The 26,099-nt window shown below is 39.7% G+C and overlaps 1 protein-coding gene across 1 annotated transcript in view; it reads left to right on the forward strand.

The window, feature by feature from the left end:
* Positions 1-26,099, forward strand: part of BAZ1B (bromodomain adjacent to zinc finger domain, 1B) — a 63,538-nt gene that overhangs the window by 26,330 nt on the left and 11,109 nt on the right. The window contains exons 6-12 of the mRNA XM_006889686.1: positions 4,062-5,760; positions 11,753-11,891; positions 12,282-12,415; positions 13,930-14,035; positions 16,091-16,189; positions 18,767-18,944; positions 21,171-21,353. Of these exons, the coding sequence (XP_006889748.1) occupies positions 4,062-5,760; positions 11,753-11,891; positions 12,282-12,415; positions 13,930-14,035; positions 16,091-16,189; positions 18,767-18,944; positions 21,171-21,353 (2,538 nt within the window). The remainder of the gene's footprint in view (positions 1-4,061; positions 5,761-11,752; positions 11,892-12,281; positions 12,416-13,929; positions 14,036-16,090; positions 16,190-18,766; positions 18,945-21,170; positions 21,354-26,099) is intronic.

Raw genomic sequence — 26,099 nt, forward strand, 5'->3', positions numbered from 1 at the left:
ATAATATTGCATGAGTTCCTTGTTTTTTAATGCAGCATAGTATTCCATTGTGCGAATATACCACAGCTTCTCTAGCCATTCGTTTGTTGATGGACACTTAGGTTGTTTCCAACTCCTGGGAAAGCAATTTTTAAATAAAGCACTACTCTCAAAATTTCTAACAAAGGCTTAAAATATTAACATACACAGATGTGTATGGATTTAAAATGGAGACTAAGGTAATGTGAAATTTTTTAACTTTAAAAAGGAAATGATTGTATTTGGTAAAAAAATTGAGATTTGTATAAAAACTAGTCTACAAAATTAAGGGCACACACTCATTTTTATTTTGCTCTTTCCCTTCCTTAGACACTGGTTTTTTATTCCCCAGTCCTGCTTGATATACTGTCTCCTGTGTTTTGTACATGTTGTTATTTTCCTTTTTTAAATAAAATTCTTAAAGTACTTTTGGCATTTCAGCCAGTGTTCAATATTGGCGATTGTTTCTATATATTTCTAAAGGAAATTTAGTAATACATTGAAGACTAAAATTGATCACATAATAGCTTTTAAAAAAACCAAGTGCACCGTGAAGTTGACTCTGACTAATGAGAACCCCATTTTCTTTTAAAATTTTATTAATTTTAATGAAATTTATTGAGATTTTGGATTTCCATTCATTCATTGTTGTACTTTTCTCCCTGCATACCTCCCCCCCCCCAGTTTGCTCTTCTCTTTGAAAAAGAAAAGAAAAATTCCTTCATTGGTATATAACCCTCCTGCTCCTGCGCTGAGTACACTCCACTATGTATCTTTCGTTCTGGACTCTCGTGATAACCATATTACGTAACCGCTTTTTTTTTAACCTAATCGCTTTTAAACTGTTCTCTCCCTCATCTGTTTCAATGCAGTATAATTTATCCAGTTTTTCTCAGTCTTATCCCAACCCTGATAACAGTCCCATTCTACAACAGTGGCACTAACAGTATTTGTCCCTTTGTGACTGAGATATTTCACTCAGTATAATGTCCTCCAGGGTCACCCAGTTTGAATAATATTGCATGAGTTCCTTGTTTTTCAATGCAGCGTAGTATTCCATTATGTGAATATACCACAGTGTGTTTATCCATTCTTTTGTTGATGGGCACTTTAAAAAAATATTTTTTTTGTGTGTGTGTACTATCAAATTGGATCTGACTGGTACAGGAAAAAATTATCTTCTCATTCTGCAGGAGAGTATCTGGTGGATTCGAACCATGTACCCCTGGGATTGCAGTGCAGTTTCTTGCCAGTAGGCCACCAGAGCTCCCTGAGGGTGGTGCACTTTTAAATAAGTTCTCTTCGTTATGCTTTTTAACACTCTGAAGTTTTGTGTTGCTACTTCTAGGTAAAGGTCTGTACCCTGAGTTGTGGATAGAGTTTATAGTCTTTTTAACCTCCTTGTCATCCCATCCTGAGGATTATTGGGCACGTAACACATAAATTTAAGTCTCATAACAAAAATAGTTAGCCAGAGAAACTTATCTGGAATTCTTCAAAGGAAGATTAGATATAAGCTCCAGGACCTGGCCAAAATAGGATTTGTTTAGTGTGGCACATTGTTTACAGACTATTTCTACCTTTGTGCTGGCTTAGTTCTGTCCTTTTACTGTGGTAGTTTTATCGTTAAAGTTATTTACCATTGTTCCGTTTATTTTCTAGTCTAGTAAATGTTACTAAACCACGTGTTTTACTCCCAAGAAGAGTGGGTGTTTTTTGATGCTATCGCTGGAATACTTTTTGTTTTGATGTGAATGAACATATACAAAGCAAATTGGTTTTCAAATTCACTCACTCATTTAGCTTCAGAACGTTATCATTCCCACGGTGTACTCACACCCTGCAGACTCTCACTCTGTGGTTCTTGTTGCCATTAATCTTTGAACTGTACTCTTTCCTGCCTTATTAGTTGGTTACACTATGGAAGTGAAAGCCTCCCTCTTGTTTACCTTATAGGCCTGTTTATTGTTTGGCTAAAAGTTGAGCTGGGGACGTGTTTTGTTCCAGGTTTCTCAGGGCCTTAGTGTTGGACATTTCACCAAGTTTCTCCTGGACCAGTAAGCTTGGCCATTTCTACATTTTATGACACTCTTCATGCCATCATGGTCCAATGCAGGGCTATCTTTTGTAATTTACTTTAGGGTTTCAGTGGTATCTGGGTGCAGTCTAATCATTCTTTGTCTGCAATTTATTTCATCATAGCTATTTCAACAAATAGTCTCCTTTAAGGGCTCATTTCTCTTACATCTGATAGTCATGGTTTATTTACCTTCTTTCTCATCTCACATGGGTCTGCCCAACCCACTGTCACCAGACTTTCGAAGGCTTCTTTGTCTTTATAGTTCATTCCTTCTACTGAAAAACCTTGACGTTTAATGAGACACTGAGCGCCATCCGTGTATTAAGCGGCCTCTGGTGGTGGTGGTGAGGTTCTGTGGAGTTGGAACCCACTCATAGCTGACTCTACTAGGTTTTCAGAGGCCATAAACTGCACAGGAGGAAATGACCCATCTGTCTCATGTGGAGCTGATGGATTCGAACCACATGCTTTGGGTTGGCAGCACAAACCGTTAGCACTAAGTACCATATTTTAGAGATAATTTCATGTTTTCTCCTAATAGTTTTAAACAAGAAAATTGTCACAATTGGCTATATTTTGGCATAGCTTGCTTATTCCATTTAGTTAGCTGCTAGGCTCCCCCCTTGATCCCCTCTTCTTTCCTCTTCATAGTTGTTTTCTTTAAAGCATGAGAGTCACGTACCTTTTTTTTTTTAAATGAGAGTCTGATGTTACTACAAATGGAATAGGTTCTTAAACTAATTTATATGATGGGAAGTGGGAGGTCTGAGGAGATAGAGTACAAAATTGCCATCTAGGAGACTTGGAAAGTAAATGAGTTGAGGGAACATACTGTGATTGAGCATTTAGGACCCAGGTGAGGTACCAGGCCGTGGATTGACATGAGACTACTCTCTGCCTTTTTATCTTTTAGTCTTGCCGTGCTTAATCTGCAAGTATACAGACCAGGAGTGAGTACAAAGTTTGAGTTAATCAATGTTACGGGTTTGCCAAAGAGATAAAAGCTAGATGAGAATAAAATGAGGACTAAGGTAAAGATGAGGACTAAGGTCCTATGTAAAGATGATGGACAGTAGAGCTGTGTGATGCCTGTTTGGTCCTTGGTGGACTCCGGCTCAGTGGCCCAGAGAGTGCCCTGTTCTGAGCCATTCTCACCGTCTCTCTTAGGCCCGAGTACATTGTCTGAGTCACTGTCAGTCCATTTGGTGACATTTGTTTTTCCTTTCTGAGGGATGATCTCAAACCAGAATTGGATACTGTTGTGATTTCAAAGGTTTTAATGTATACATGTAAATGAATTTTTCATCTAACGGAGAGAATTAGTGAACTTTGACAAACTTAGTGGCCAGGGTCAAGAACCAGTCTTACCTGTGAGCAGTAATTTTTGTTATTGCAATCATCTTAATAAAGTATCCTCTATCTGGGGTTCATGGCTAGGCTGTGAAATTGTATGCATGACGTCTGGTGTTATTTTTGCTGAAATGTTTTATGGATTCCTTATTTATGAGCTACTGATAGATATATAGGAAACTCTGATGGCTTTGTATAAGGAATTGTGCTGCCACCCAGAGGTATTTGGTTTGAATCCACCAACTGTTCCATAAGAGAAATGGGCACTCTCCTTCTGTGTGATTTACAGCCTCTAAAACCCAATGGAGGGTCAACTATGAGTTGGTTCCCACTTGATGGAACACAGCAGCAACAATCAGTATATAAACAAAAAACTATTTGCATAACAAAAAATAAAAAGTTTTTAAAATTAGTGTAGATTTTAAAGCTAGGCCATCAAGAGAATTCTGTATTGATAGAGCAAAACCAAAGTTAACTTGTCCTTCTGTTTTCAGAGATGCAGTGTCTTTGAAGATAAGTGAGTATTAGCTTGTAACTTAATGGCTAAGAAAGAGTGCTTAAATATTTCTTTGTAAAATTAATTTGAGCTAATTGTGTTCTTCTTAAATTCTAGTACATGACTCTCAATCCTTCTACCAAGAGGAAAAATACTGGATCCCCAGACCGGAAGCCCTCAAAGAAAACCAAAACTGACACCTCTTCTCTCACTTCACCACTAAATCCTAAGTTATGGTGCCATGTGCACTTGAAGAAATCTTTGAATACTTCTCCTCTCAAAGTAAAGAACTCAAAGAATTCCAAATCTCCAGAAGACCATCTAGAGGAAGTGATGAAGATGATGTCACCCAACAAACTCCACACTAACTTTCACATTCCGAAGAAAGGCCCAGCTGCTAAGAAGCCAGGGAAGCACAGTGACAAACCTTTGAAGGCAAAGGGCAGAAGCAAAGGTATTCTGAATGGACAGAAATCCACAGGGAATTCCAAATCTCCCAAAAAGGGGTTGAAGACTCCTAAAACCAAAATGAAGCAAATGACTTTGTTGGATATGGCCAAAGGTACTCAGAAAATGACACGAGCCCCACGGAATTCTGGGGGTACACCTAGATCTTCTAATAAGCCTCATAAACATCTGCCTCCTGCTGCGCTCCACCTCATTGCCTACTACAAAGAAAACAAAGACAGGGAGGACAAGAAGACCGCCCTGTCCTGTGTTATCTCCAAAACAGCTCGTCTTCTGTCCAATGAAGACAGAGCTCGTCTCCCGGAAGAACTTCGAAATCTTGTTCAGAAGCGCTATGAGCTTCTAGAGCACAAAAAGAAATGGGCCTCCATGTCTGAAGAGCAGCGCAAGGAATATCTGAAAAAGAAACGAGAGGAGCTGAAAGAGAGGTTGAAGGAGAAAGCCAAAGAGCGGAGAGAGAAAGAAATGCTTGAGAGGCTCGAAAAGCAGAAGCGGTTTGAGGACCAAGAGTTGCCTGGCAGAAACCTTCCGGCATTCCGACTGGTAGATACTCCCGAAGGGCTGCCCAACACCCTCTTTGGGGATGTGGCCATGGTGGTGGAATTCCTGAGCTGTTACTCTGGACTGCTCCTCCCAGATGCTCAGTATCCTATTACTGCTGTGTCTCTTATGGAAGCCTTGAGTTCAGATAAAGGTGGCTTTTTATATTTGAATAGGGTATTGGTCATCCTCTTGCAGACCTTATTACAAGATGAAATAGCAGAGGACTACGGTGAACTGGGAATGAAGCTGTCAGAAATCCCACTGACTCTGCATTCTGTTTCAGAGCTGGTGCGGCTCTGCTTGCGTAAATCTGATGTTCAGGAGGAAAGCGAGGGTTCAGACACAGATGACAAAGATTCGGCACCATTTGAGGACAATGAAGTACAAGATGAGTTTCTGGAGAAGTTGGAAACATCTGAATTTTTTGAGCTAACATCAGAGGAGAAGCTGCAGATTTTGACTGCCCTCTGCCACCGTATTCTTATGACTTACTCAGTGCAAGACCACATGGAAACTAGACAGCAGATGTCTGCAGAACTGTGGAAGGAACGGCTAGCTGTGTTGAAGGAAGAAAATGATAAGAAGAGAGCAGAGAAACAGAAACGGAAAGAACTGGAGGCCAGGAATAAGGAAAATGGAAAAGAGGAGAATGGGTTAGGAAAAACTGATCGGAAAAAAGAAATTGTGAAATTTGAACCCCAAGTAGATATGGAAGCTGAAGACATGATTAGTGCTGTGAAGAGCAGAAGGCTGATGGCCATTCAGGCCAAGAAGGAACGAGAAATCCAAGAGAGAGAATTGAAAGGTAAGATCTTGTGCTGAGAAAAAAGAAGGCTTAGCACTTAGTTAGGAGAAGGAAGAGAATTGCCAAGGTCTTTTGTTTTGTCAGCAGAGGTTCATTATGTCCTTTATACTCGGCACTCTTCCTGGGTCAACAATAGCCTGGAAGGAATGTCAACCCTGGCATTCTTCAGTTACTGATTGTCTGAATTGGACTGATACTGCTGTCCTTGGATTTAGTAAAGAGCCAAACCCACAGATTGGCAAAGTGAAAATAATACTTGGACATTAGTGACCTAGGTTTAAATCCTAGCTTTGGCTTAGCTATATGCCTTTGAGTAGATTATGTAATCTGTACCTCAGTATCTTATATATGCCTGATAAAATTGTTAGAAATTAAGGGACAAGATATTTTTTTTGTAAGAGACCTTTTTTTATTATTATTTTTTCTTTTTTAAAAAAATAATTTTAATAAGCATTTACAAAGATGGGACAAGATATTTTGAAGCCTTTAGCATTATTATGAACTAACTTCTATCAGATCCTAACTTCTCCTTTTTTTGAAGATTTTTAAAAATTTTGGGCTTTCATGGTACCATTCATCAGAATTTGTGTGTGTGTGTGTATGTATGTATGTAATCGTACCATCAAATCAGATCTGACTGGTGCAGGAGGAGATTGTCCCTCCTTCTCCAGCAGAGCATCTGGTGGAATCAGACTTTGTACCTCTGGGATTGCAGTGCAGTTTCTTGCCACTAGGCCACCAGAGCTCCCTCAGAATTTTTTTTTAAAAAAGCTTTCTCGAACTCTGTTTCACATACCATTTAGTGGGTTTCTAGAGAAAACCATTCAGTCTATAATTTAGTGCTTTTTTTTAGTATACTTTAGGTATATGCAGCCATCAGAGCAGTCAACTTGAGGTCTTCCTCATCACTACAAAGAGACCCCTTCTGTGTCTTTGCTGCCAACTCCCCCTCCTTCAACCCTAAGTAGTTACTAAGCTGCTTCTGTCACTGCAGATCTCCCTTTGTTGGACATCACATATAAATGGTATCATAAGTGATGGCTTTTTGACTGACCTCTTTCACTTAGCATAGTATTCTCAGGGATCATTCTCAGTGTAGTATGTATGGCTATTTCATTACTTTTATGTCTGTAATATTCCATTATAGGAATAATCCTATATTTTGTTTCTCTAAATAGTTGATGAATATTTGGGTTGTTTCTACTTGTTAAGAATTCTTCTGGGAACTGTGCTTTATGAACTTTTGTTAATATTATAAATTTTCTTCTTGGCTAGACAGTCAAGTCCCCCTCCTCCTCGCCACCCCAGTGCCTGGTGTGGAATGACTGGGTAAATGTTTAAGCAACAAGGAACTAACTGCCAGGCAGTCCTCAGTGCCTTTATCCTTTACATTGCCATTTGTGTATGAATGTTTGGAAGAATTTAGAACTGAAATTTATCAGTTTTACCTTCTGATGACCCTCCAGTGGATTTCTGAGTTTGCATATCTTAATGGGAGGGAAGGGCTTCACCTAGGCTCCGTCTGGCTCCCGTGGAACACCTCTTTTGAGTTTGGAGTTGCTGACCTTTGGATTAGAAGCCCAATACCTAACCTGCTATCTCGCTGTGCTCTTTTTCTAGGTCTTAATTGTGTGTTTCTTTTTCCATGTTAAATTTTATTGTTGTTGAGATATTTGGGGAAAAAAATACACCAGTTTCTACATGAATAGTTCAGTGGACTGATTATATTCTTTGAGTTATGTGACCATTCTCACTGTCCTCATTCCTTCTTCACTCACTGCCCCTTAAGGTTCCTGTCTTAAGCTTTTGAAATGAACTACTGTTGTCATTTACCCCATAATGATAGTTCTTAAAAGAATGACTTATTCAGTGCAGTTTTGTTATACGTTTAAAGTATTCCGTTTTAAGATGACTTGAAGGTTATTTTTTGTTTACAGTTTAGGGCATACTTTCAGGGATTTGTCTAACTTTATGGCTCCAGAAAGTTGAGAGTTTGTGAAAATTTTCAATTCTTGTCTGCATTTTCTCCCCCACCTTGTGATCAAGATTCTTCTATATGTTCTTTAATTGAAAAAATTAGTACTAGCTATGTTGTTGTTGTTTTGTACCATTGAGTGGGAACAGCTGACCCTCCTGTGGGTTTTCAGAGTCAGTTAATCACAAGGGAGGAGATTGCCCATCCTTCTCCCGCAGAGCAGCTTGTGGATTTGAACCATGTGCTTTTGAGATTGTAGCACAGTTTCTTGCCACTAGGCCACCAGAGCTCCCTAGTATTAGCTATATATCACCTAGATTTTGTCTTAAGGCAGAGGAAGTCTGTTACAGAGGCCATTGGTCATACATTCCATGTTGGGAACTGTCAAGTCAGTTCTGACTCATTGCAACCCTATGTATAGGAGAATAGACACTGCCTGCCATGGCCTCTACCTTCCTTGCCATTCCTGCTCTGCTTGAGCCAAATGTTATAGTAACTTAGTTCATTTTGTTGAAGTTGTTTTTTTGGTTTTTTTTGGGTGTGTGTGTGCGTGTACCGTCAAATCAGATCTGACTGGTACAGGAGGAGATTGCCCCTCCTTCCCCGGCAGAGCATCTGGTGGATTCGAACGGCGCACCTCTAGGATTGTAGTTGTAGCTTCTTGCCACTAGGCCACCAGAGCTCCCCTAAGTTGTTTCTTTTTTGCTGACCCTGTCAAAGAACTTTCACCAGTTGTACTTTTAATGACTATACAACATCTTTAGTCATTGTGTAACCCATGCTGACTTTAAGTAATCAGATTTTCCCATATTTGCCCTTTTGTTCCCTCCTCCTGCTCCTGGTAAGCAGACAACTTTGGCCTCTGTCCACTTACCCTTCTCTTACTGTTTTACTTAAATGAAGACATATTTATGCTTGCCTTATTTCACTCAGTATAGTGTCTTCAGGTGCCATCCATATTGTAAGGTTGTGTGTTAAGACTTATTTTTTTATTTTTTAAAAAAGCCAAACTATTTTTCAGTTTTCCTTCTAGTGGAGTAGTGTCCCGGTGTATGTGTGCACCGCATTCTCTGGTTTGCATTCATCTGTTAAATCCTGGCTCTATTTAGTCCCTTTTTGAATCCCGGCTTGCAAGTCTTTTGGGGTGTATGCCTGGGACTAGAATTGTTTGGATGGTTTGTACAAGTTTTGAAGCCAGGAAGTCATCCAGTTTGCTCTTTTAGAACATTCTTTGGTTATCCTAGGTCTTGTGCAAGAATTTTTGACCCAGTTTGTCATTTTCAAAAAGATTCCCATTGGGATTGTGTTGACTTGTTAGACCTATTTTGGTAGCAGTTTAGTAGTTGGTTTTGGTTTTAGTTACGTGGTGTCAGGTCAGTTATGACTGATAGTGACTATTGAATGACATGTCAAAACCTTACACTATGGTGCATCATCCAATCTCTGCCAGCTCAGACACAATTGTAGTCACTGGGTTGGTCCTGTCTCATTGAGTCTTCCAGCCTTTAGCCAGTGCTCTGTTTTCCAAGCATGAGGTCTTTCCAGAATCTGACTTCTGACAACATGCCCAGAAGTGTGGAAGACAGTCTCTCCATCCTTGTTCTCTCTGGAGCACCCTCATTGCACTTCCTCTAAGACAGATTTGTTCTTTTGGCACTTTCTAGTATAGTCAGCACTCTTTGCCACTACCACTCACTGTTCAGAGTCATGGATTCTTCCTTGGTCTTAATCTTTGCCCAACTTTTAAATACATAGGAAGCAAGTGAAAATACCATGAGTTGGATCACACATACTTTAGTCTTTAACTTGATCTTTTTGTTTTTTAAGAACTTTAAAGAGTTCCTTGACAGCAGATTTGTCTGCTGCAACATGTGTTTGTATTTCTTGATTACAGCTACCATGGATTTTTATTTTGGATCAAGTAAGATGAAATCTTTGAAAACTCCAAGCTTTTCTTCATCTCTCATGATGCTTCCTGTTGGTCCAGTTGTGAGGATTTTTGTTTTCTTGTTGAGACATCCATATTGAAGGCTGTCCTATTTTTTCCCTTCTTTACTAAGTGCTTCAAGTTTTCTTCCACTTTCTGTAAGCAGAGTTTTTCTATATAATGTAGGTTATTGAGGAGTTCCTCCAGCTGTGATGCCACGTTCTTCAAAGTATTTGCTCAGTGTACAGATTGAATCAGTCCTTCATTGGGTGAAAACTTGACTCCCAATAAAATGGCTTCAGTGTTAGCTTCAATTCTGACTGGAATTGTGACTTTACTGGAAAACACACACTCTTACATTTTATTTTATTGTGATTTTTTATTTATTCATTGTTGCACATTTTCTTCCCCCTCCTCCTCTAGTTTTCCCGTCAGTGCTCCCCTTGTTCCGGATTCTTGTCATACATAAAATGCCTAAGCAAATAAAAAAAAAAGTTAAAAAAAAATGCCTAAGCATATATTCCTTTCTTATCGTTCTTCCCTCATCTGATCTAATGCAGTGTTCATTATATAGCTACCCTAACCTCCTCCCCAATATCTGTCCTCTATTTGTAACAGTGGTGTTACACAGTATTTGTACTTTTGTTACCAAGATTATTTCACTCATCATAATGTCTTCCAGGCTCCCCTATCTTGTATAATGTTTTATGAGCTCATTGTTTTTTGATGCTGTGTAATACTCTATTGTGTGACTGTACCATAGTTCTTTCCATTTGTTTGATGGGCAGTTGGGTCGCTTTCATCTCTTTGCTATTGTCAGTAACTCAGCAGTGAACATGAGTGTGTATACATCTGTTTGAGTCATGACTCGGGTTTCTTTAAGGGTGTATTTCTAGTAGTGGAACTGCTGGGTTAAATGGCATTTCTATTTCTAATGCCAGACCGCCTTCTGTAGTGGCTGTACCATTTTACATTCCCGCCAGCAGTGAATAAGAGTTCTAATCTCCACAAGCTCGCCAGCCTTTGTTGTTTGAACTTTGCTATTGTTGCTGGATGTACTGGATTTCTGAGGCTGTAAATAATTGATTACGGAGCTCTGGTGGCTTAGTGATAGCAAATTGTGCTGCCAGTCCAAAGGTACTTGGTTTGAATCTGCCATCTCTTCCATGGGAGAAAGATGAGCAGTCTCCTGTTGTGTAATTTACTGCCTCTTAAAACCTCCTGGAGAATCACCTTTGAGTTTATTCCAACTCAGTGGTACACAACAACAAATCTTTATCTGGTGCAGCTGGTAGATTTGAATCCCTGGCCTTTTTGTATTGTAGCATGTAATACACCGCGTCACCAGAGCTCCTTCTGTGAAGATTATAGCCTTGGCAGCTCTGCTCCACTCTGAAGGACGCTGTGTGTCACAGTTGATTTGGGAGCAGTGAGTTTGTTTGGGTTTTGCTTTATTCTGTTATTTATGCGGGTCTTGAAGGATCTTGTGACTTCTATCAGAAAATGTTCCACTTTCTCCAGGATTACATGAAATACTTTAGTTGAAAGTTGATTTTTAGAGAAGATCCTTAACTTCGAAGCAGCTCTGGTGATGTCGTCTATAGGAAGTTGCGCTGCAGATCCACAGACTTCTCTTGACTATCGGCTCTGAGAGAAAGATGGGCACTCTACTCCCATGCAGATCACAGCCTCTGAAAACCTGCTAGAGGGTTGGCTACTCGATATCGATGAATAATTAAGTGATGTTTGCATGAGTCGATGACTGACACCTTCAAAACTCAGCATGTGTAGGAAGAACAGATATGGCTATTTTTTTTTTAATTCTGATTTATTTACAAAGTTTGAATACATTGTTGTTCACAAAAGATGCTTCCCATTTTGTTCACCCCACCCACAACTCATCGAATTGTGCAAGGCCATGATTAACACCTACGCCCCTTCTAGATAACTACTATTTTTTGTTATTTTTTTTATACTGAATTAGAATTAGGAGAAGGAAACTGATGTTTTATGAACATTTGTATCAGGAATTTTAATTTTGTGTCATTTTTATTTGCTCTCATTCAGCATAACATTTTTATCATTCACAGTGAAGTTAGAACGAGAGGCTGAAGAAGAACGAATACGGAAACACAAAGCAGCGGCCGAGAAGGCTTTCCAAGAAGGAATTGCGAAAGCAAAACTGGTCATGAGGCGCACTCCTATTGGGACAGATAGAAACCATAATAGGTAAGTTTCAGATGTAACTTAATGTAACTTTTGTCTTGTTGGGAGGTTACGATGCTATTAGTTATGGAATTGTCTAAAGTATTTAGAAGAGACAAGTTTTCACTGATGATACAAGATGAAATATTTACTATATCAAATGTTAAGATTACACCTTTGAATAAAACATGTCCCTTCAGTTGAGGATCTTAAAAATAAGAAACAGATTGTAGGGATAGAGTAAATCTATTTCAGATTATGCCATTATTCTTTATCAGTCTGGAGTTTAGAGCAAGGGGTTCTCTCTACTGTGGTTACTATGTATGCCCCTGATATTCTGGAAAATTTTTCCTAGTAGTAAAGTTATTCTCCTCTCCTGATTTCATTACCTGGCTGTGTGGTTGTGATTTGTAGATACTGGCTCTTCTCAGATGAAGTTCCAGGATTGTTCATTGAAAAAGGATGGGTCCATGACAGTATTGACTACCGATTCAGTCATCACCGGAAAAGCCACTTGGATTCTCCAGACGAAGATTACTATCCCCGAAGTAAGTGGATTTAGTATTACTATACACTGCTTCAGGAGAGTCAGTGTTAAAGATTCCCTGTCCTCTCTCATTTTTTCCCCATAAAAAGCTATATTTTGATTGACTCTTTAATGATAAAAGTATCTTTTAAAAATTTTAATGTTATTTGTGTTTAAGATTACAGAGCAAGTTAGTTTTTCATTCAACAGTTGGAGTGCCTTCTGCTTTAGGCATTGACTCCTATTCCCACAGTGTAGCAACACTCTCCCTGTGTTTGACTTTTCTCAGTTTTATCCCTGGAAAATGCTGCTCTTTTATCTCCTGTGGTTGATTTTTTTTTAAAAAAAAAACACAACAAAACAAACCACAAAACCCACTCTCTAGTAATTTTATTATCTCCAATTTTATGATAACATGTTCTACTTTACACATTGTTTATATTTGCCATTTCCATAATCCAATTGAAAAAACTCCCTTATAAGGTGAAAAGTAAGTTCTCTGGAATGTTTTTAGTTAAACCTGCAGGCAGCAACATTTAAAACATTTAATGTTTACTACACAGATAAAATTGGAAATTGCATGGCAATTGTAACATGACAAGAATGATTTGTACTCCTCATAGGCTTCCCAACCCCCTCTGTGAGGCAGTAATTCAGTCCTCATGACACTGACATAATAGTGTGAAATACCATCAGTACTTAACTGTCCACAAATAGTGAACCGGTGCAAGTATCTAGTTTCAAATTAGATCCCTTAGGATATCGTAAAAAGGAAGCTGATGATTTTTGCCTTAAACACAATAATTGAGATTATGTATTTTTTAGAAGGGGAAAAGATAATTTGGATATTCTTCAAGACTCATACTTGTCTCTCAGTTTTTTGCAAAATAGTATTACACGTTTCATAAAATTAATACAGTAATCGTGTTGTTTTTATTGTCCCAGATCTTGTGGAACAATAATTATCTCTCCATTAAGTACGGCATTTCATGGCTATGAGGATGATAATCACTGGAAAAAGATAAAGAGCAGCTGTTCCATTTGGCTTCAAAGTCATTGGAATCTTTGATAAAAGCGACTGCATTATATAATCTTCTACAACTAGTGCTTTACCTTACAATGCTTTATAAATTTGCTTAAACACAGTTGTAATAATATCATCTTAATATTAAGGGTGGACTGGTGGGTTAGTTGGCAGAGTTACTCTGCTAACCTGAAAGCAGGTGGTTCGAATCTACCAGCTGCCCCACAGGAGAAAAGTGTGCAATCTCGTGTGATTTACATCTGCAGAGTTATTTATCTATTCTTCATCATTCTAAGTTTTGATACTGTTACACTATTGAATTCTGTTATTCTGCAGAGAGCAAGTGCCTCAGGGAGTGTGCTACAAGATACTGGAGAGAAACTAACATCTGTTGTTTGTGTGGATATATTTAATAAGTAGTATCTGCATTGGCTGTTGGCTTTGGTGCTATGTACTGCTAAGGTAAAGAAAAAATGTGGTATTCTATTGAACCTAATGTAAATCTTTCTTAGGTAAGAAAGCAAATGTCGGCAAAAATGCAAACATGAATACCCAGCATGGGCCAGCAGGAGAGACTGCTGTGGAGAATACCATACCCAAACAAGGACAGAACCTATGGTAATGTGAGCATTCAGCTGGTTGCTCTTTTTCCTTCTATATGTTTAGAAAGAAAGAGTTTAATGTTGTGACCACCAGTGAGTTAAGTAATTACCTCTAATGACACTTGGGAGGGCTTTTGATTTCTTAAGTGAATTTTAAACTTACTGCTTTAAAAGTTTTAAATCTCACGGTTCAAATCCACCAGATCCTCTGCTGGAGAAGGAGGAACAATCTCCTCCTGTACCAGTCAGATCTGATTTGATGGTACACACAAAAAATAATGAAATAAAATTTTTAAAAAGGTTTTAAATCTGTTGTTAAAAAATATGACAGACATGGGAGGTTTGTGGAGAGAATGGGGAAAAAGGATAGATGATGAACACTGTATTAAAAGAGATGAGAGAAAGAACATGGCAGAAGGAATGTATGATTAGGCGTTATGTGTCCAGGCAGTAGTCTGGAACAAGGGGTGCATTGGTGGAGTTGCAGGAGGGGGAAAGGAAGGGAGTGAGGGAGGGGGCAGAAAATGTGCAACAATAAATAAAAATAATAATTAAAGGACTTTAACTCATTGTTAGTTAAATGAGTTAGAGCTGACTCCTAGCACGCTTTCCCGAGGCTGTAAATTACATGGGAGGAGATTCCACATCTTAAAGAGCTGCTGCTGCTGCATTTGAACCACTAAAGAGGGTGCCCCCTTTGGGCAAGTTAATAGCACACCTTACTACAAACAACACTTTTCTGTTTTAAAAGTAGACAAGATTAATTCATAAGAAAATACCTCTTTTCCCCTAAAATTGGAATTTGATTTTCTAAAAAGGTTTGTATGTTATGTGCTCCAACACTCACTCAGTTTGTCAAGCTGTGGTGGTGTATTTGTTGCTGTGATGCTGGAAGCTGTGCCACCAATTTTTCAAACACCAGTAAGAGTCCCCCCCTTGATGCACAAGGTTCAACAGAGCTTCCGGACTATAAGGCAGGGAAGCAAGACCAGCTATACACCTGTGGAATAATGGACCTTTGAAAAGCTCAAAGAGTAGCAGCGGACCATTGTCTGATAAGGTGTTAGCTTAGGGCACTCCATTTGGAAGGTCCTCAGAATACTAGTTGGGGAGAGCTGCTTCCTCGGAGTAAATGCCACACCATCCACTGTCTTTGAGTCAGGGCCTGTTCAGAGTGACCCTCCATTGAGGTTTTCAGGCTGTCTTTAATGGAGGACACTGCTCATCTTTCTCTGGTGGTGCCACAGGTAGAGTACAGCTGCACATCTTGTGATTATTCATTGGCACAATCCATTACACACCTCAGGGATCCATCCAGATGGAGTGTACCTTCACTATAGGAATGAAGTAACAATCTCCGCCAGTGAGTCTTTACTTCCCTTATTGATGTGGCATGACGTAAATGAGAAACAGCTGCACACGTCCACTAATAATCGGATGTAGACTCTAGGAGATACAAAGCTGGAAATTGCAAAACTGCAAGTATTTACAATTGAAACTAATTCAAAAAATGAAACAAATTTGTTTTAAAATTGAACTAAAAACTAGGAAATTAGAAGTTGTGAAAAATGAAATGGCAAGCATAAAGATCCCATCCTAGATGTGAGTGAAAATGGTCTTGTATTGGCCATTTTGACTCTGATGGCCATATATAGTCACTGTTGAAAGAGCATTTCAAGATCTATACGGAAATATTACCCATTCAGTAATAAGATAATAACCATATGTGTACACAGAAGACCTGTAAATATGATCATTATTCAGAATTATGCTCTTCCTACTAACGTCAAAGCTGGAAAATACTGAGAAAGTACCAATTTCTGCTGTCTGAAATCAATTAGACTGAATCAATTATGACACATCCTCCAGTATAGACCCTCTTTGAGCGAAGACCCTCAACAATGTGTCTTATCAATTGGAAATCGTTTTATATTTTAATGGAGAATGTAACAGGTCTCAATAGAAACCATAAATTCCTTGTTTGGAATTCTGCTCTTCTTACCACTTACCCTACATATCTTTCTTAATGTTTATTTTTTTCAGACTTAGCAAATCTCTTTTGCTTTTACAGGTTTTTGTGTGATAGTCAAAAGGAACTGGATGAGTTACTAAACTGCCTCCATCCTCAGGGAATAAGAGAAAGTCAACTTAAGGAGAGATTAGAGAAGAGGTAAGGATTTCTCCCCTATTTTCCTCCTCATCTTTAATTAGATATTGTAAATATGTTAGATTTTCTTGTTTATCCATAAAAGCTATTAAAGTTTAAGAAAAATTAACACCATGACCACATTTAGACATAGCAGTTCTTCTGTGTTCCCACTTTTGCATACACATGAAGCATAATGTGGCTTAGATCAGCTGTACCTTAGGCTTGAAAGTGACTTAGCCTTGCTCTAATTTAGCACGTTAAAGATGTGCTTTGCTGCAGATTTGCCCCATTTGGTATGTTGTTTGGTTTTTAACTAATGCTTCCATGGGCTTTGATCATAGGTCCAGGGAAAAGGCAATTCTTGACAACTTCAATCTTTCCTTTTGTTTATCATGATACTGTCTGTTGGTCCAGTTGTGAGGAATTTTTGTTTTATTTATGCTGAGATGCAATCCTTACTGAAGGTTATAGTCTTTACATTAATAAGTTCCTCAGTTGTTCATCTTCAGGAAGCAAGGTTGTATTACCTACATAGTACAGATTATTACTGTGTTTTCCTCCTGTCCTAATGTCACATTTCTCTCCATGTAGTTAAGCTTCTCAGACTATTGACTCAGTTGACAGAGTAATTAGATGTGGTGAAAGGCTACAGCCTTGATGTACATCTTTTCTCCTTTTAAGCTCTGTAGTATTCCTGAGTTGCCTGCTTCTTGGTCTGTGTACACTGTGTTCTGCAGTGGGCTTCAGTTCCATTTTTTAGTGTTACCTGTGATTTGTTATGATCCACACAGTTGAACGCCTTTGCATACTCAGTGAAACACAGGCAGACATCTTTGTGGTATTTACTGCTTTCAGCCAGAACCCATCTCACCCCAGCAATGATAGCCTTTATTCCCCAGCCTCTGTTGAATATGGCTTGAGTTTGTGATAGTTCTGTGTTCATGTAGTATTTTAAAAATTCTATGACTTCCTCATTCTGTTAGATACCCTTTCTTTAGATTATGTGTTGGTATCTCCTAGGAGGTTTGCCGGGTAGTAGCATCTCAAGTTCTTGGCATAGATACGTGCCAGCGCTGCAGTCCTTATTAAAACAGCTCAGTTGGTCTTCCTTCAGTTGCTGGGACTCTGATTTTTGCCAATGCTTCCAGTGCAGCTTGGGCATTTTCCTTCAATGTCATTGAGTTTTGATCATATGCTATCATCATGAAATGATTCAGCATCGCCCAATTCTTTTTGGTACTGGGTTCATTCCGTTTTCTTTAGGTGTCTCAGTTATCCTTCATTTTGGCAACTCAGGGCTTGAATTTTTTTCTTCAGTTCTTCAGCTTGAGCAGTGCTTAATTTATGTTACTTTTTTGATTTTCTAACTCCATATCTTTTTTACAAAGCATATTTTACTCTTATCTGCTGCTGCTGTTGCTCTTTGACATCTTCTGTTCATTGTTTTAGCTTCTCGGCATTCTGTTGCAGGTTTTGGAGTCTCTCCTGATACCGGTTTAATTTTTCCTGAGTTTTTAATGACCTATTACTTTCTTTGAATTCTGATGGCTAAGAGATCAGTTGTTGGGCTGCCACCCCAAAGGCAGGTGCTTTAAAACACCAGCTGTTCTGCAAAAAAACAAAAAAAGTAGAAACTTTCACGATACATTATCTAATCGTGTTGTCCTTAAATCAGGAATAAATTTTATAGAGATGGTCAAAATGCTATCATCTGGTAGTAAATTAATTATTTTTTTAATAACTTACAGAGGAGCTAAAATTCAGTTTAAGGGGCTCTGATATATAGAAAGAATTGAAAGGAGAATAACTTATTGGAAGACCAGTGTGACATTGTGGAGTTATAAAAAGTTTAAATACTTTTTTTTAAGAAAGAAGAAAAAGTATTCAATTCAGGTGACCTTGAGCTTTGGTTTGTAGGTCTCTTGGTATAAAAACCCAGCCACAACAAAGCTTATCACCCACTCAGAGTAGAGGATTGTTACTGATTCTGTCTTAGTGGGCAGAAGAACATCATTTCTCTTTGAATTTTGCAGCTCAAATTCATGTCTCTTGTGTATTGTGACAAATTCCAAGCAGATGATTTAAAGTTACTGCTGTTTCGGAGCAGTTTTGGCAGCTGGTAAATTCACATTCTTGGTGGAGGGACACAGCTTGAATCCAAGTTTAAAAGAACTTAAACAGAGAAAATTGCTCACACACCCATACAAATCACCAAGTAACGCAGACAGGGTACCATGAATAAAAGCAGCAGACTTCATATTTTACAATTCTCAAATACATAATGAAATGTGTATATCTGGAAACAATTAAGAATTGAGAGAGATTTGAAAGTTGGGGCAAGAGATGCAAAGATGTCCTGCCAAGCTTTGGACAACCACCGAGAAATGAGTGGTTCATACAGTTAGCTGCTGTGCTGGAGAAGGATGAGGCAACCTTGGAATATCTGCGAGTCAGTTAACATTTTCAGCAGTTTCACTGAATTGTACACTTAAAATTGGTTAAAATGACTTTTCCTTCTCTTTAGCATAGTAAAATTAAACTCTAGATTCTTCAAATTAGTGACGTTTTAAAATCATTCACTATCTCTGTGTCCTCTAGGTACCAGGATATTATTCACTCCATCCATTTGGCCCGGAAGCCAAATTTGGGCCTGAAGTCCTGTGATGGTAATCAGGAGCTCTTGAACTTTCTGAGAAGTGATCTCATTGAGGTTGCAACAAGGTTACAAAAGGGAGGACTTGGCTATGTGGAAGAAACATCTGAATTCGAGGCTCGGGTAAGAGCTGAGGGAACATCCTTTTGTGTGTGCACCTTCCCGGACATCCCTTCCGGACTTTTGTGGTTTAGGTTCCCATTCAGCAGTTTGTGGAGAAGTTCAGTCACACTGGTGACTTCACGGCGAGTGAACATTCTCACTATTGCTGTTCTAGTTATTCAATTTTCATCAATATAATTTCTTTGTCCTTAAGACCCTCCATTCTCACCTTTGCTTTAATAATTCATGCAAAGTAATAATTGATGCTTGGTCTCATATGAAATGATAGATTTATTGAGGGAGTTTTGCTCCCAGTGTGAAGGCAGGTGGTTCAAATCCACTCACTGTTCTGTGGAGAAAAATGGGCAGTCTTCTCCTTTACAGTTAGTTTACAACCTCTGAAAACCACTCTGGGGTCAGCTATGAGTCGGTTCTGACTCTACTGCAATGAATTTTTGAGTGAGTACATACAAGTGATTATTTTTTTTGTGCCAGTGTGTTACGTGGCTACCATAGAAATTTGAGGGTTTTTTTCTGTCCAGTATATATCAGGGAAATAGTCTTAGAGAATCCTCCAATTTTAAACAATCTGGTAGGAATGAGTGTTTCCCCTCTGTAATCTGAGGTTTTGTTCCACATTTTTAGAAGTCTGGTGATGCTGTCTCTATCTGAATATTGACGCTGCCTTGCTGCTTCATGGGAGAAAGATGAGGTTTCTAAAGAGTGAGGGCGTTAGAAATCCTAGAGGGTGGTTTACTGTGTCCTTCAGCTCCCTTTGAGTCGGAGTCATCTCAGTGGCAGTGGGTTTTAGTTTGAATTCCCCCCCCCCCAATGCTGTCAGGGTCCATCTAGTGTAGCCCTGATGGAGATGTCCCACCAGGCTAGGATCTTATCCTTCACATGCAGAGATCCAGTGCTGGGCGGTATTTAGTTAGGTTCTCAAGGGTATTCGTAAATATTTATAAATATGCCCCACCTTGTTATGTGCCATTGAGTCAGAACTGATCCACGGCTGACCCTCCAACAGGGTTTTTTTTTCCTTCTTACTGTATACTGTTGAGTCAGATACTAAAGGCACAGGAGGAGATTGCTCCTTCTCCAGTGGAGCATGTGGTGGATTTGAACCACACACCTTCATGATTGCAGCGCAGCTACTTGCCACTAGACCACCAGAGCTCCCTCCTCCAGCAGGTTTTGAGAGACTGAATTGCATGGGGGTAATATGCCCATCCTTCTCCCACAAAGCATCTGGTGGATTCCAACTGTATGTCTTTGAGATTGCAGCACAGTTTCTCAGGACTAGGCCCTGAGAGCGCTCTAAATATGCCTCATACAGGTTCATTATTATATATACGAATTGATATTACATACTCTTGAGTAGGAGCCTGACTTGTAGTTGACCTTTTAGTGGGTTTTTAGAGGCAGTAACACACAGGAGGAGATTGCTGAGCTTTCTCCTGTGAAGCAGCTGGTGGATTAAAACCAAGTGCCTTTGGGTTGCCGAGACATCTCCTTACCAGGAGATCATCAGAGCTCCCTGCATATGTCAGTGTTATTATTGTGTTGTCAGGTTGACTGCAACTCAGAGCAACTGAGCGAACAGATCTGAACCTGATCTTGTCTCATTATCTGCACCATCTCCAATATTACAGTAACACTGCCAGTCTGTCTTCTACACTGACTCTCGACCTTTTTTCCAAGCCTGATACCCTTCTTCATGGATTGGATCCTACTACATGCCAAACCTAGCCTTTGACCAGTATTGGGTTATAATTGTTTTCTTTTTGTAGGTATATCTTAACGGGATGTCTTGGGGGACTGAAAAGATAGTGTGGTGTGTTTAAGAGCGTAATTTTGATCATGTGATTTGTTTTTTCATCTGCAAAATGGATGTGAAGGTCAGATGAAAGTTGAAGTATGTGAAAACTTCTTACTGGTGCACGGTAAATTTGACTCTTCTAGGCTTTTCTTTGCATCAGAACTGTAGCGTGCCCACATACTATGTTATGTGACTTTACATGGAGGCCGTCTTCTCACACACAGAAACCCTTCCTGGGAATATGCAAGTAGTCACTTGCTTGTTAAATAAAAGCTTAAGGCAGCCAGTGAGCCACAGTGAAGCACAGCCAATGAGGTTAACACTGTGTGGCCTTTTTAATATTTGTCTGGATTGATTTTAATCTAGCCTAAGGTGATATCTTTCGTCTTTCTCTTAATCTCATCCTGCTTTCTGAAAATTTCTTGTAGGTTGTATCATTAGAAAAACTGAAGGATTTTGGTGAGTGTGTGATTGCCCTTCAGGCCAGTGTCATAAAGAAATTTCTCCAAGGCTTCATGGCTCCCAAGCAAAAGAGAAGAAAACCCCAAAGCGAAGATTCATCAAAGACTGAGGAGGTGGATGAAGAGAAAAAAATAGCAGAGGAAGCAAAGGTACTCGGTGCTTAAAAATGGAGTTTTATAATCATGTACTGGAATATGATTGGACTTAAAAATGTAACTGTGACCTGAGCCAGTGATGCATTTTTATCTCTTTCCACCAAATTTGTGGTATTTAGTAGTGCTCCGAGCATTGCGTTGGCGCTGCATCTAGGGCTTTTGCCCATGGTCAAAACGACTACCTTCCCTTTTAACAGAGCTGATTCTCTTTCTCAAAGAGGGTAATGGAATTTAAAAAGTGATAGTGCTTCAACAAACTGAAAATCAAACTGCATATAGCTCAGCAATACCCCCCTCCCCCTCCAAGTATGTAAGCAAAATACTTGGAAAGCACAGACTTAGCAGTGTCCACTGTAGCACTGTTCTTTGATCAGACAGCTGCTGCCACTAGACTCTTGTGATTCTGGCCTGGACCCTGCTTGGGCAATGTTACAAAGCTTTGTTTAGCTCTGCCATCAAATGCTCTGAGGTTCTGTACCAGGAGGCCTCTTAAGACCTTTATTTCTTTAACTCCTATGGCTCAGCCAAATAGAAGTATCCTACTTCACTTTTTTTTAAATATAGACAGCAAAAAGGAGAGTACCATTGCAACTTTTCCGACATCGACAGTTCATTGACTTACATATTGACACATAACTGTCCAACAGGTTTTTTAAACCTGCATGGGAGGAGATTGTCCATCTTTCGCTGTTGGAGTCACTGGTAAATTCAAACCAACAGAAATGGAGGTGTGTGTGGAGGGGTGTACACACAGGTACTGTTGAATCAGATCCAACTGGCACAGGAGGAAATTGCCCCTCCTCCAACAGAGCCTCTTGTGTGTTCAAGCCCAGAAATGCCTTTTGAATTAGGAGCACAACTCCCTGCAGCTACACCCCCAGAGCAGCCTGTGTCTCTTCACAGTTGACATTCTTTCTAACATAAGGTTAGGTTTGTGTACAGAAGAGAACCTCTTTGGTAAGAAAAATTTGTCTAGAATTAGCCAGCTGGATTGCATTTAGATGATCTCAGCTTTGTTGACAACATCGAAAGCATCATAGACAGGAGCAAGTCGAACATAGGGCACCTTTTCTCCATCACATCTGATCAGGGTGTAGACCTTGGCCACGTCTACGACATGGAGCTTCTTCACAGCTTGTTTGATCTGCTGCTCGGTGGCTTTGACCTCTACAGTAAACACAAGTGTGTTGTCTTGTCTTCATGGCTGACTTGGTGGTCGGGGAAACTTGATGATGGCAGAGTGGTCAAGCTTGTTTCTGCTGAGGTTGCTCTTCTGGGGGTCTTAGGTCACCAGAATGTGGGTGAGGTGCCGATCATCTTTCTTGTTGTGGTTGTCCTTCAGGACTGCCTTCTTGGCCTTGAACCCTTGCTTTAACTTCCTTCTTTGCTCCCAGCATCATCTTCATCAAGAACCTCTTGACATGATTGATCTCTTTAAGGGTCATTTCCTGTAAGTTTCTTCTTACTGAGACAGTAGCTGTCAAAGTTACTTTCTTTGTGGATACCAAATTCCACAGTCTTCTAAGGTAATGTCTTCTAAGCTTTTCAGATAATACTTGGTTCTTATATTGATTGAGGAGAAAAAGAATATTTTCCAGGTTTAACCTAGGACCTCGACATTACTAAGTGAAAGCCTGGATACTTTCTTGGAAAATCAGCCAGCTTAGCCACCAGATATCCAGTGTCCTGCATGAAATGGCACTGTGCCCTGCCGGCTTCCCACAGGTCAGCTCTGCCTTAACCCTGAAATGTTCTACTGTACTTTGCTTAGAGGTTGGATGGGTTTATAGAAGTCTTTATCTTAGCTTTAGATTCCTCATTTTTAAAAGTAGAATCCCTCTCTTGTAGTTTTTTATTCTAAATAGTTAATTAATACTTTGTTTCCTTTAATTAAATGGAAAAATTGATGTACAATTTGACCAAAATCCTGGGGTTTTTAAAAATTTGTTTAGTTTTGGTTACACTTGTCCTGATAATCTGATTATATGTTTTCTCCTCTGTGAACATTTTTTTTTGTGATGGAATGTAACCTGAAAGCCTCATCCTATCTAGTCCAGGGTATAACATTGTCCTTTGTGTAGTTACACTAAGATCTGTAGTGAATTCAGTACAGTCGGGGGAGCTGCACCTTAACCCAGAGTCTCTGGACAGTTCCGCTCCACTGCAGGAGAAAAATGGGCAGTGTCTTCCTGTTGCGCTTATAGCCTTGGAGCCCAGCCTAGCGGTTTAACAGGCGTAAGTTTGCCTATAAATAGACCCCCCCCTTCTGTGTGCACACTTCCCAGGACTGACTTTATTTACGCGTGTGCTAGTAAATTTCCCCAGCAGACTAGCATGTCTCGCTTCCCAGCAGCAGTGTACGTTGGTTTTTATTGGAAATCACCAGTGTTGGATGTTAAAATGTCTACCTTAACAGTTCTTAATCTGTTGCGTTTTTAAAAAAATTTTATTTCCATGAACGTTTACAGAGACTTTGGATTTCCAGTCATTCATATTTACACACTTTCCTCCCTCTCCACCTCTTTCCCCCAGATCACTTTTCTCTTTGAAAAGTAAAAAATACTCATCCATACAGTGGACTCAACATTGAAAAAGGAACGAAGTTCTAAAGAAAACATACTACGTGCAGCACAGGGTTCCTCTGAGTCACAGTGAACTAGGGCACACAGCACTACAGTGTGAATCAAGCCGGTCACAAAAGGCCATGCATTATGGAATACAGTGTTTAGAAAAGGTTTAGAACAAGCAAATCTGTAGACAGAAAAGAGTTTATATTTGCCTAGTGCTGGGGCAGGTGTTGGGTGTCAGGGAATCGGCTGCTAATGAACTCAAGATTTTATTTCGGGCTGATGTTCTAAAATTAAGAGACAGCTGTACCACTGTGCACATGTATGAAAAACACTTGGCCTTTACAATTACTATACGTATAGAGTAGTTCAGAGGTTAAAGAAACTAACTTCCAAGATCCCTTCTAGTTGTTAACTTCTAGGAAAAAGCTTAGATAATGAAAAGCACTGTAGTATGTGGATTGATTTTTCTTGAGTAACGCTTGACTGTCCACTAGAGGACAGCAGAGCCCATTTGTAGCCATTTCCTGCCTAGTCTTGATAGAACTGAATTTTTTTTCCATTGGAAAAATTGGGTTGTTCTTGGAGAATCTATGCAGTACTCCCTGACAGGAGATGTCCAGTGAGACAGCTGTGACTGGAGACCTTGGGTTTCTCTGAGGAGCTCCCAAGGAGGATGGAAATGGTATTACATTTCAAAGGCTTGTATTACTATATCAGCACTGGAGGCGAGAGTGAGGAATGAGTCTCCTGAATATAGATTTCTTCTAATGTATTTATATTATCTGCACAAACGTACCTGTGATTTTATGTTTTTGTGTTGTTTTTTTTTTTTAAAAAATCCAAAATTCTGTTTATTGAGATAATTTCCCATTCATCTTTTTCTTGCTTCCGTCTGAAAGAGCATCCTTCCAGAAGCCTTGCTTTTCCTCCTCTAGGCTGACAGAACAGTGGAGCAGCCAACACACAAAACTGCTGTGTGCACTTGGCTGAAGACTGGTGATTTTATAGCATCCTGGCCCTTTCACATCCAGGGAATAGGCTTTCAGGCTCTGCAGCAGGCGCTGCTGCTTGGGTTTCCGATTCCTCTTCTAGAGAGGGATGAAGGAGGTCCTTTGAGAGGCATGTTAGCAAGCAGAGGTCACTGCCAGACTGTGATTCTGTTTTTGTAGAAAAGAGGATAATCTATTCCTTTTCCTTAACACTAACCCTAATGTGAAGTTTCGAACTTCACAATCACTGTAGCTATCCTGATGGTGGTGGTGGTGATGTGCTGTTCAGCTGCCTGAGACTCATGGTGACCCTGAGAACAGTGAGTCAGCCTTACCCTGTTTATTGCTCTGTGCCACCTCCAGTATACTTACGCCCACTGTTACAGTCACTGTGTCAATCCATCTTGCCAAGGGTCTTCCTTTCTCACCCTTCCCAAGCACGATGTCCTTCTCCAAGGACTGGCCCCTCCTTTCAACATGCCTCGTTACAAGAGACAGAGCCACACCGTCCTTGCCTCCAAGGAGCACCCTGGTCACACTTTCTCCAGGATAGACGCGTTTGTTTTTTGACAGACAATCCATGTGATACTCCCTTCTCCAGCACTACAGCTCGGAGGCATCGAGTCGTCTTCTGTCATCCTTATTTATTGTCCAACTTTAAAACGTTTTGAAAGACTATGGCTTTGATCTGGTGCACCTTAGTTTTTAGACTGACTTGATTATACTCTGGAGAGGTCTGTGATGGCAGATTTTCCCACTGTGGTGTATCTTTTGATTTCTTGACTGCTGGTACAAAGGACATTAATTGTGCATCCAAGCAAGATGAAATTGTAGACAATTTTAATCTTCATCCAGAATGATGTTGCCTTTTGGCCCAATGGTGACGTTTATTTTTTAAATAATTCACAGTAAGTCAGTATCATTTGATCTTCTCCAGCAGGCATTTTAAGTCTTCCTCACATTCAGCAAGCAAAGTGTGTCATGTGCATAGTGCAGATTGTTGACGAGGGTGTGCTTTTTCTAATTCTTGTACCTTTGAATCAGATCCGACTGGCACTGCTTCTCCAGTGGAGCATCTGGTAGATTTGAACCATGTGCCTTCAGGATTGCAGCGCAGTTTCTCACCACTAGGTCACCAGAAGAGGCACCATGTTCTTTTTAAATAGAGTCCATCCTTTAGA

This window comes from Elephantulus edwardii, unplaced genomic scaffold (genome assembly GCF_000299155.1).
Source record: "Elephantulus edwardii isolate Elephantulus edwardi_28Jun2011 unplaced genomic scaffold, EleEdw1.0 scaffold00080, whole genome shotgun sequence".
NCBI lineage: Eukaryota > Metazoa > Chordata > Mammalia > Macroscelidea > Macroscelididae > Elephantulus > Elephantulus edwardii.